Consider the following 12,914-nt stretch of genomic DNA (forward strand, 5'->3'; position numbering starts at 1 on the left):
TTCTTGGCTTTGATAGATTGTTGCTGCTGGATAAATGTCCTTCTTCTTAGCCGCTTCTTAACATTTCAATATTATGGATATATGATGGCCATTATGAAGATTTCAATCTAAATACATATTATCTGGAAATCCTAAGCTATTTGTTGTCATTGTATATTATTTTATTATGATTGTGTAAAGGATATCTCTCATAATTATTGTAAAATGGATACTATGATGATGATGAGGAGGACGAGAACGAGAACGGTGATTGTTTAGACAGTAATTTAAAAGTTCAACTAATTGACCCCATTCTAAGGCAAAAGACAAATGTAGATAGACTTCTTATGGTTTATGGCTGGCACATCATCGATATCAATTAACCAGTCAAGCATCCATACAGCCACCCATCAACCCATACATTTCGATTGCTAGGCATAGTCGCATTTCCAATTAGGACAAACAATCAACCACCACCAACGCCGCCGACACCGCCACCACCCATCCTTGGCCATAGATATCATCACATTATGACTATTTGCCATGATTATAAATGATATAGATGTAGAGGGAGGGGGAGTAAAAGAGAGAAGTGCGTGTGGTTTTCATTTTCAATTCTGCAAAGGCCAACTGCGCCACATCTACGAAGACAATTAATTTCAACCAAAATTTATGATTTATAACATTTCAATATCGTTTTGTTGGTTTTTGTTGGCCTATTATCGATTCGATTTGATTTATAAACAATTTGATGTTTGTAATTATTATTGGTTTTTCACATAGCTACATACTACATACTTAAATATATTTTAAAGAAATTGTGTGTGTATGTCCGAGTATGTTCATTTGTTCGTGGGTGTTTATATATGTGTGCATTAATTTGGAGAGAGAGATCATATCATTTATCGTTGTTATATTTATAATTAAAATCAATGTAATTGTTATATCTTCGCTATATGTGTATATGTTTGATATTTCAATTTTAAGGAAATCCCTCTGGGCAAAGTGACTAGTTATGAATATTTGAAATATTTAAGATCTGTGATGACTGCTTTATGATCAGGATACTGAGGGGTCTGAATAACTATACTGAAAGTCTGCATAGTATTCTTAAGGAGTCCCATTCCTTTCACCATCCTAAAATGTATTAGCAATTATTTTTATTTCATTGGCTTTTAGAATACTTGGATTCAATCGCGTTGGACGCTATCTCACAATTGACGAAAGTTGGATTATCAAACGGCAATGAAGCAAATTTAACTTAATTAGTATTCGATTCTTATTACTTTACACTGGGCGCCATTTTCATGTTATCTTCTTTCGGAAATATACTATTTTTAAGTGAAGAAAATAAGTATTAGTTCTTTAGTATTAGTTCTTAGTTCTTTTTAAGAACACATTGGCCGTCATATTCAAATCATTTCTAAGAATGATTCCCTATTTCAAATAAAAAAAGAAATTTTTGATAAAATTAATAAAATCAATTATCACCTAACTTTGGTAATTTGACGTTGGGCGCCACTTTCATTTTCCGTAAAATAAAAAGGTTGTTTCTCTTTATTTTGCTCAATATCACTTGTATTTTATTTTATAGCTTGTTTTTATAAATTTTCAGAAATATTAGGTATTTGAAAAAAAAGGTAAAAGAAATATAAGTTCAGCCGGGTCAATCTTTGAATACCCTCCACCATTGGGAACGAATTTTGCAATTTTCACAAAAAAAGAAGAATAATAATAATAAATAAATCAGTTAAAAGTTCTATAAAAAATTTAAAAATCGGGAGGTACCGTTGTATGGAGGCCATACGATGACGTGGACCTGCACAGACAATTTTCTGTCATAGGCTCTAGTATCCATTACGAACTTCAACCGCCAAATTTGAAACAATCCCGTTATACGGGGGTTATACGAAGGCGTGGACCTGCACCTTGCATTACGAACTTCAAGCACCAAATTTGAAACAATTCCGGTGAATAATGTCGCTAATATCATCAAAATATCGAATATCGGGGGATACCATTACATGGGGACTATACGAAGACGTGGTGGGCCTGCACAGACAATTTTCTGTATTAAACTGTACTATCCGTAACGAACTTCAAATACCAAATTTGAAACAATTCAGGTAACAATGTCGCTAAAATCACCAAAATACCGAAAAAGGGAGGTACCATTACATGGGGGCTATACGAAGACGAGGTGGGCCTGTACAGACAATTTTCTGTATTAAGCTGTATCCATTACGAACTTCAAATACCAAATTTGAAACAATTCCGGTAAAAATGTCACATAAATCACCAAAATACCGAAAAAGGGAGGTACCATTGGTATGGTACTGTGTGAAACACAGAACAAGTTACAGGAGTCTGATTCTTGAGAGGCTATTTTATAAACATAATTGCAGATCCAATGTAGCAATACCTATTCTAGACCTTGTTTTCTGTTACTTGCGTATCGTTACTTTTTCAGGTGGCGCCCAACGTAAAGTGACACAATTTTATTTTATAATTTATTTATTTTTCAAATTTTTAACAATTTTAATTCTTGTATTCGTCCTGATATGTTGGGGTTTTACAATGCTTTTGGGAGTCATTCAAGATATTGTAGAAGTCGTAGTAGACAACTAATGGTAGGTGTGGTGTTTAACCACATTTTTATCCACATAATGTATATTTAAAGTGGCGCCCAACGTGACGTTATGGTTTTTATTTTTATTTAGTATACCGCTATATGTTTTACTCCCGCTTATATATTTCCTGATCTCTTGGGGGTGTATGTATGTAACTAAAATTTACATTTTTGATGAGTTCGTGCAGCTCAGTTATAGGATATATACTTTAAATTTGTAATACCCAAATTTTTAATTGATCTATTTTCTGCCTAGGATACCTACGGCATATATTTTTCTGAATAGAAGTTCATTCTTCTTAGTTGTAGTAACTGATTTCCATTATGCCTAGCAGGTTACACAGATAAATGTAACCTTATTTATCTATGTGTGTGTATTCTTCATTATATGTATGTATTTGTGTACATGTATATAATCTCTCTTAATTTCCAAATATTTTCTAAATATTAAGTTGTTGATGTTTTTATTATTTTTTATCACACTCTTTATCTGTTTATCTTTGAAACCATTTAAATATGTATTAAATCAAATATATTTGTATGTATGTTGTCATCACTCTTAAAATTTGTTGTTTTTTATTCTATTTTCATTTAATATTCACTCAATACTCAAAATTTGTTTTTCCCTGTCTTTTGTCTCATTTTAGGTAAGAATTGAAGACCAACTACCGCAACAACAACTATTTTTACATAAACTCAATTATTTGGTAAGCCACACGATAATAGATTTTAAGTTGTCTTTTATTTTGTGATTTAAAAGGGGATAAAACGGGAGTTTTGGAATCCCTCTCTGCCACTTATTCAATTGTGAAAAAACTAATAAAAGAGAACTACTTTGCCTAGAAAGTAAGGGAACAGAAAATATTAAAATCGACATTCTGACCAATCGGAAAATAATTAATCAGCCAAATTTTCCTATTAAAATTTGTAAAAATTTGGTTTTTTTGCTGCCATTTTTGAGGCCACAGAAATACTTTTCTAAAAAAAAATGCCAAAATGGCATTGAATTTCTAAATGCTTTCATGTTCTGGAGATATGCATATCCGTGAACAATACGACTTCGAGCTACTCTCGTTTGTCTTCCAAGCGGCTAACACTCGGCCGAGGAGTATTCGTGCGCATGATAGTAGGATCAAATAGTGTTTTGGTAAAGCACCCAGTTGGAGATTTTTGAATCAGTTTTATACCCTCCACCATAGTATGGAGGGTATATTAAGTTTGTCATTCCGTTTGTAACTACTCGAAAAATTCATGATAGACCCCACAAAGTACATATATTCTTGATCAGCATGAAATTCTATCTCCGTCCGTCTATTCGTCTGTGGAAATCACTCTAGCTTCCGAACACTGTAACGGTATCTCCTGATATTCGGTATTTTGATGATTTTAGCGACATTATTCACCGGAATTATTTCAAATTTGATATTTGAAGTTCGTAAAGGATACTACAGCATTTAATAGAAAATTGTCTGTGCAGGTCTAGGTCTTCGTATGGCCCCCATATAACGGTACCTCCTAATATTCGATAATTTGATGATTTTAGCTACATTTTCACCATTTTCTTAAGTTTCGCATTTGAATATTATAATGTCCTATCACAAAAGTTGCCTACGCAGGTCCTCGACGTCGTATAGACACTAATATAACGGCTACATTCGGTATTTTTAAGATTTTAACAGAATTTTTTAACGGATTTTGAAAATTGCCAAATTCGGTTCAAATAGTGTAGGGTATTCAAAGTTCGGCCAAGATTCAAGTTTAGTTGATGTTTACTGTCATTTAGACTTTCAGGGTATTTGTGTCCTTATTTTATTTCAGGACCAATATTCATTAATAATAAACCTCAAAATTGTCTTGCCTTTTGAAAAGCTGCTTTATGCCGCTGGAAGCAAAAATTACTTCTCACGACCTTTGTTGGCGGCTTCTTCCCAGGTCATTGTGAAATCTTCAGGCATTATCCAATGACCATTTAAATTTGCTACGTAATATTCCTTGCCATTGTGATGGCAAAATGGTGTCCCTCATGTTTCCGCACGCACACACGCACACAAACACACAAACACGCATACATGTAAGGACATTGTTTGTATACAATAATAAATACAAACCAAAATACGAATGTGAATCCGGGCCATGGTGGCATAAATGAATGACATTGCAAATGTGTGCGAGTGTGTTTCTCGGTACAATATATGAATTTCACTATTATTATGTGAGTGTGTGTGTGTGTGTATGGGTTGTATACTACTTGCTCATATTTTCCGCTTTGCCAGACCATAATTGAATTTTAAATAAACCCATTCGTTGTATCCTGGTGCGTTGATTTTGTTCGTTCGTTGGCTGGCTGGTTTGTTGGTTGCATTTTTGTTTGTGAATGCTGCTGTGCACTTATCCTTCTTCGTCTGTTGAAGATCACACACTCTCGCCCATACATGCTCTCACTTCAGCCATCAAGCAAGGATGACGAATCCGTTTTCTCATTTAATAGCTATATACATATAAACTACGTATGGTTGATGGCTGCAGAGATGGATGCATGTATGTATGTAGGTGTATTTATAGACCAAATAATACTTCAGGACTCCTCCCGCCATACCTCTTTTGCTCCCCTCTAACCTGAGAGAGGTACAATATCTGTGCAAATGCGCGTTTGTTGTATATGTACGATTTGATAACTGTAAATATAGTCTGTGTGAGATTTTCAGCAGCTTGCCAGGGTTCTTGACTGTTGAAACTATCATCTCTGGCGTTCCTTGTGCTTTAGCACTACACACATCCACACACACTTGTATATATGTCACCTGCATTTTTTTTCCATAAAATCCACTATAGTTTCAATATATGTTTGAATCAACCTCCCCCCACATCTTCGTTGGAAGTGGCAAGCCTGTGTTGATGTCTTATGAATGGGTTTCCATATTCGTTTTCTTCTCCCCCATTTTTGATATTTCATAAAATATTTAACATTAAACTTTTGCACTCCACTATTACTGCAATTGCTACCTGTTTGAACGTTTGCCGTTCGACTGACTACCTTTGTGTCAGGACTCGAACCGGGCTGGCTGGCTGGCTGGCTGTCTGATACTCCTTATGATGTTGTGTTAAAAGATGAGACACTTATTTTATATATTTTTTTGCTCTTTGTTGCTGTCATTATTTGCCAAGAAGATGTTGTTGGGCCATCATGCAACCAACCAAAGGAACAAAGCTACTCCTCGACTAGAGGTCCTTGTGGTGTATATATGTGTGTTTGTGTGCTGGTTTGGCTAGCTGTTGCTGAATGCATTTTAAGTATCTTACCATCTTACAATCCAATAAGCGAGCATATTTCGTTACCTTTAATTCGTATTATTAGATATGTTTCTAGGATCTCATAACATTCGAAGAAATTGAGAGAGGAGGAAAGGTAGGAAGGGAGGGTGTTTGGCCAGGGAATTGGCTGTCATTTTTCGTTTAGTTACAGCATGGAGATTTCTGTCTGAGTATTAGTTACAATCAGGGATGGGAAAGCGTAACTCAAAAAAAAAAAAAAAAAAAAACACACTCCTAGATCCCAATAGAAGAATGTCTAAACTTTTTGAAAATCTACTGAACTCCGGAAGCCAGTAGGCCTATAGAAGATCTTCTATGCACAGAGGCCTACAGAGGGTCTTCTATTCGCAGTAGACCTTTAGAAGGTCTTCTACACATAGAAGGGAGATCTTCTAGTCATAAAAAATACCATCTTCTAGGCATAGAAGGTTCAAAGGAGGTCTAGGAGGCATTGAAAATCCGTAGTAGGTGTTCTAGACATAAAAGAATCATAGGAGGTGTTCTAGACATAGAAGTACAATAAGAGGTCTTCTAGACATAGAAGTCCAATAGAACGTTTTCCCATAGAAGACCTACAGAGGGTCTTTCATACCCAGAAGGCCCATAAAATGTCTTATTTACAAGGAAGTCTAGGCACAGAAAATCCAGAGGAGGTCTACTAGGCATGGACAATCCATAGGAGGTGTTCTACACATAAAATAACCATAGGAAGTGTTCTAGATATAGAAGTCCAATAAGAGGTCTTCTATTAATAGAGGTCAAATAGGAGGTCTTCTAGGCATAGAAGACCCACCGGATGTCGTGTGGACATAAAATATACATACAATTTCATCCAGGGTCTTTCATACCCAGAAGGCCCATAAAATGTCTTATTTGCAAGGAAGACTAGGCACATAAAACCCAGAGGTCTACTAGGCATGGACAATCCATGGGAGGTGTTCTAGACATAACATAACCGTAGGAAGTGTTCTAGATATAGAAGTCCAATAAGAGGTCTTCTAGACATAGAGGTCAAATAGGAGGTCTTCTAGGCATAGAAGACCCATCGGATGTCGTGTGGACATAAAAGACACATAAAATTTCATCCAGACATAGAAGACCTATAGAAGGTCTTCCAATATTAAAATATTGAATAAAACGATGGAGTTCTAAACTTACCATCTCTGATGATAATTTGCCAGAATTATGGCTTTTCTCCTTGTGCGCTTTCTCAATTCCTCTCCTCCTTCTCTCTTCCCTACGTTTCCCTTGTTATTTTGTCAAGGAACCTAAGTTTTTTTTATTTTATTTTTTTTTTTGTGGACAACCAAACGAAAAGCAATCCTTTTTATGTGCCATTGGATAAATGAAGTCTAAGAAGGCATCAATGGCGATATCCTTTATGCCCTTCTTCTTTTCTCTTGTCCAGAGACATTTTTGTGTTAAAACATAAAAATACTTGAAAAATTACTTAGGAATTGCAAGGGTGACAACAACAACAACAACAGCATCAAAAAAGGTCATCTCAAGAATTTTTGATGAAAGGATAATGATATTTAGCTTTTTTTTGTTTCTTTGTCTATTTTGCAAAAATACATTTACTCTTTATCTAATTGACTTTTCTTTTTAAAATCAGACACACACACACACTCACCGAGACCTCAAAAGAGTTGAGCTAAGTAAGAAACGTTCTTAGATTTCTAATTAAAACATTTTGAGATCTCCTCCTGCAGACATCTATCTCTACGCCTTTCCCTTCTGGCCACAATAATTTGTCAAATTGAATTCAATTAATTAATAGCTTAAACTCATTATAAAAGGTTTACAGGTTCATTGTTAGTACCGCTGTTGTTGTTATTTTCTCCACTGCATTGTTGTTGTAGTTTTTTGCTTTTGTTGCTTAAGAATTTCTGTTAACAAAAAGATAACCTCTACCCCCATTCCCGCCATTACCAAATCATCCTTTTGTTCTTGCAAATAATAAAAGCAAAAGCCAGCCTTTTTTCTTAGTTACCCTCTTTACCAATACATGCGTAGATACCACCCATTTAATCGTCGACTCCATCTTCTTTATTATATAATAGGCAAGTTAATAGAGAAACAAACCGAAAACCAAGCAACTTGCCATTCACTCACTCGCTCATTGAGATAAATACTCGGATTTTAGCCTCTATGTTTTCCTTTCATTTGGTTGGTAGGTAAGGCACACAAAAAGGATTTCCCAAACGAGGAGATTGGCGGTCGGCGGTGATTGTTCAAAGGTAGTGGTTTTGCTTGGGGCGAAAATCTTTTGTTACAGCTTCTTAGTTGCTGCCTAACTTGTATGTCCTCTACACCTCTCTCATTCTGTTATTTGAACTCTATCAATTTCATTGTTATTGCCTTTATACAAATCGAAGCTATGTTCGGTTTCTCCGCCACATACGGCGTTGTCCTTGAATTGTCACGAATTTAGTTAGTTAAGGTAGTAAAAGCTCAGTTAAAGGCCAACAACTTTTGTTAGCTTTTTTTTAATAGACAGCCGGCAGTTGTTTAATGGTTGGTTGGTTTAGCCTTATGGTAATTAAATTAGACATTTTTGTTGCTTTCATTGTAATATCATAAATAGTTATAGCTTTAATAGGCGATTAATTTAGTTTTAGTCCCCAAGGCCAAAAGGTAAATGTCCCTGTTGATGGGAGAGAGAGAGAGAGAGGAACACAAGGAGTGCTTGGAAGACATATGTTTTTAAGCTTTATTTTACAATTAGCAGTGATAATGTAAATTAGTATCATATCCTTGCTTAATCCTTTGACTAATTTTTCATTTATCCTATCCTCGTCCCATAATTATATTGTTATGGTCGTTTTTTTTTTATAGATAGGCTACCTTTTTGGCCAAAGTTATTGTAAAAGTCGTTAATAGGAAGTGTATATTGCAAAAAAAACGTTTTGGCTGGTTTTTTAAATCGTGGCCGGCAAAGCGCTTGCTTGAGGTGATCGACACTTTGGTCAAAACATTTTCGCGATAATATTCGGAATTTTTTCTGATGCCACGGTCGATTAATACGAGCGGAGAACGACCATTGGTGGTCAGGGTCCTTGTCCTTGGGCATTTGTTTGTAACAGGCAAAAGGAAACGAGATAGACCTATAGTTCCTTTTGATGATCTGCATAGAATCACATTCTGAGTTGATTTATGCATGTCCGTCCGCCATGTATTTTTGTAAACAAAGTACAGTTCGCATTTATTGCCCTATTCAGATGAAATTTTGCACAAATCATTTGTTTGGCCCAAGGAGGAACCTATTGAAATTTGAGATAATCGGTCAAAATTTAGATATAGCTCCCATATATATCTTCGTCCGATTTTCCTTTTATTGTGCACCAAACGTGTAATATCAGTCCGAATAGTATGGAATTTTGCACGTACGATCAGATTTGACCTGAAAATAAGTATGATAAATTTTATCGAAATCGGTTCAGATATAGCTATACCTCCCATATATATTGTTCATCCGATTTGTTATTTTTGTCCTCCGCAGCCGTAATATGCACTCTATAACAACAATATATGGGGAAATATATCAAATACAGCTCACATATATATTTGCTAAATTTTATCGAGATCGGTTCAGATTTGGATATAGCTCCCATATAGAACTTCGTCCGATTTACCTTTGATTGTGCACCAAACGTCTAATACTTACCCAAATTGGATGAAATTTGGCACTTACGACCGAATTGAGTGTAGAAGCTAGTATGTCAAATTTGGTGAAGATCGGTTCAGATATAGCTATAGCTCCCATATATACTGTTCATCCGATTTGTTATATTTGTTACCCACAGCCGTAATATGCACTCCGTAACAACGATATTCAGGGAAATATATCAAATACAGCTTAGAAATATCTTTGCCAAATTTTATCGAGATCGGTTCCGATTTGAATATAGCTCCTATATATATTTTTATTCGATTTTAAATTATTTGTGCACCAAATGGGCAATACAAGTCCGAATTTAAAAGATACAAAAGCTTCGACATATTTATTCCTTTAAATTATAAATATAATCATAGCGTGTATGATTGAATTCTCCCATAAAAACTTTTAATTTTTATGCGGAGTACTACTAAATTAGCAAAGTGGTATAGGGTATCATAAAGTCGGCCCCGCCCGACTTTAAGACTTTCTGTACTGGTTCTTATTGATTTTTTTTTGCAGGCTGTTATCCAAAAGTATGTTTTTTATTGATTTAAGCCTATGGATAGATTTAATCCAAATAATTTTAATTTGAATTTTCCCCAATCTGTACTTCAATCACAAATTTAAAGCTTCAAAATATTTCGACAAAGAAACAACTCATTTGTTGTTGTTGCTGCTGCTGCTGTTGCTATTACAGCAAAAGGTGTTCTAGTGTAACTGACACATAATGTAGACAGCAAAGGGCAAACGATGAGCTAGCAGCTAACATGTTATGTGCCTTGGCCAGGCTGGCTGGCTGGCAGGCAGTCAGGCATCTGTTGTTAGATGTTACGTAAATTATAAGATAATTTGTCCTCTAGTCATATATTCTATTTCAATTTGCGCATTTTTGACAACACATGAACACACAAAAGAAAAGGACTCAAAAAAAAAAAAACAGACAGAAAATAGAAATAACGACAGTTTCAACAACACACAATAGCCTGCAGGACTACGAGCAGCGGGCTCACTAACACAAACGCACAGAACATTAACAACACAAAATTCACGTCATCATAGATTTTGCAAATGGCAGTTAGTTGGAAATTGGTTGGAATGGGTTGAAGGGTAGAGGTAGGTGGTTGAATGGGTAGATGTGTGGTGTAAATTGATGCCTTTGTGTGCGTGTGTGTGTGGGTGCAACCCACCTATCCCATTTTGTAAAAGTACCCAAAATGAGTCAAATAAATGCTTGAGGTTATCATTCTCAATACTACGTTTGTACGCTCTTTTAGGATTTCAATTTTTGATAGACGGCGGGTGTTTATCGGAGGTTTTAAGTAACCAAGTACAAAACATGGGCATAATTAATGGTCGTTGTTGGCTTTCTTCCCGTGTTGGATTTCTGGAAAATAAAAATTTAAAAATTTGAAAGAGTTTTCAACAAAGTCAGTCTTTTTAATATTTCCCATATTTTTTTTTTAATATTTGTCATCCTTTGTAGAGACAGTAACTCCATGTCGGGTCAAGTGTTTTGTTTCAAGCATCACTCCTTAATATTACAAGCAAAACAACCTGGCAAAGCACATGATTTTCATTGAAAATATTCTGCTTTCGCTTCCCCGGCCACCCTTCGCTACCACCACTCATACACATAATTCATTCTCAACATTGCCAAGTCACATTACTACGAAAAACATGATGCATTGTTTTCAAATTTGTATTCGTATTTTGAAAGTCTCGTTCTAAGTTTTTTTTTTTTTTTTTTTTTTTTTTTTTTTTTTTTGTAGAACCTTCGTCGTCATCATTATTCGTGTTCGTTCATTCATTTAAATGTGTAAAGAAAGGGACGTGGGGATTTTACACATTCTATACACATATCCTTTTCATATGACAGGATATTTTTTATTTTATTTTGCTTTTTCGGTCTATACACCAATGATTCCGTTTTGTTTTCTTTTGTCAGAAAACATCTATCTCTGCCTAGAAAACAAAGCATAGCATGGTGGCTGACTATGTATGTTTGATGGAATGACTGACTGACTGTCTGACTTCTCCTATCTTCTTAGACGTTCGACGTCTGAGGTATTTATTTTGATTCTTTGTTAAATAAATTATGAAAGAAAAAATTGTTCATTATTTCAAAATTTGTTATGGCATATATATGTACATATTTTTTGTGACTGACACAGAGAGTGACTGCCGTCGTCATCATTTGCTGAAGTGTAATTATTTTAAACGATTTTTTACGAAATGTTAAGAGGAAACAGTCGCTATGGTGGTATGAATATTTTGTCTAAATATGAGCCGAAATGGAGAGGACGAAGGAAGGAGAGAGCGGAGGATAGATAAAAATTATGAACGCAATACAATTTTAAGAAAATATTTCAATTGTTAATTTGAATATTAGACACAAGGAGAGGCGGGGGCGAAGTTTTCCATATGATACAAGGAAGTGGCGCCCAACGTTTGGCAATCAAGGAAATCAACATAATTGTTACAGTTAATTATCAATTTGTCTAGGGATGCGATTTCGAACACACTTTGCACTGAAGATTCAATAGGCCAACTCGTTTAGATTTTTATTAGTGAGGAGGAATGATCAAGCAGAAGTGGCGCCCAACCTGTAATTGTATATTTAAACATTAAACACAAAGAGTGATGGGCTGAAGTTATTAGTTTGTCGTATGATGGCGCCTAACTTGTGGGAACCTACTAAACCGAATTAATTTGTATTAGTTAATTTGACAAAGATTTGGGCAGAGTAGGAACAATTGACCAGTATATTTAAATATATTGAAATCTGTGAAATTTATGATATATGTCAGGGTATTTAAACGACGAGGCAATATGGTTCCTCTGGGTAAATTGGAATTGACATGCTAATTGGTCCATTAGGCAATGGATAAAGAAAAGTGTAATAAATTTATGTTTTAGTTCGATTCCAATTGGCGCCCAATTGGAAATTATTTACCCGGCCTTATTAGAATTATCTTCAGAAATGCGAATTTCTGAAAAATTAAGAAAGGGGTTCTAAGGAGAATCATGAATGGCGCCCAAAGTGGTGTCTACAAGGTGAGATGAAAAAACTGCAACCAACTTCAGACTGCTGTCATTTCTAAGCCATTCGTCCGACAATTGTTTAAATTATTCCAGTGACAGCTCATTATATTTTTTACAAGGGTACAAAAGTATTTTGGTGAGAATTTTTCGGGAAAAGAAAGTGGACGGAACATCAGCAGAAATGCTGCGAAAAGTAAAGAAGCGACTTGATCGAAACCTCTGTCGCAGTGGCCAAAAAATGGCTCGTGAGTTGAACATATCAATATATTCCGTTCGGCAAATATTGAAAAA

The 12,914-nt window shown here is 35.3% G+C and overlaps 1 protein-coding gene across 18 annotated transcripts in view; it reads left to right on the forward strand.

Annotated features, from left to right (window-relative positions):
* LOC101889073 (polypyrimidine tract-binding protein 2-like) overlaps window positions 1–12,914 on the forward strand; it is a 420,192-nt gene that overhangs the window by 223,998 nt on the left and 183,280 nt on the right. For 11 of the 18 annotated variants that reach the window (XM_059119292.1, XM_059119290.1, XM_059119297.1 and 8 more), the window contains one exon: window positions 3,256–3,315. The exons of the other annotated variants lie outside the window; for them this stretch is intronic. In XM_059119292.1, coding sequence (XP_058975275.1) covers window positions 3,256–3,315 — 60 coding nt within the window. The remainder of the gene's footprint in view (window positions 1–3,255; window positions 3,316–12,914) is intronic. 18 annotated transcript variants of the gene reach the window in all.

Source organism: Musca domestica, unplaced genomic scaffold (genome assembly GCF_030504385.1).
Source record: "Musca domestica strain aabys unplaced genomic scaffold, Musca_domestica.polishedcontigs.V.1.1 1, whole genome shotgun sequence".
NCBI classification, from domain to species: domain Eukaryota; kingdom Metazoa; phylum Arthropoda; class Insecta; order Diptera; family Muscidae; genus Musca; species Musca domestica.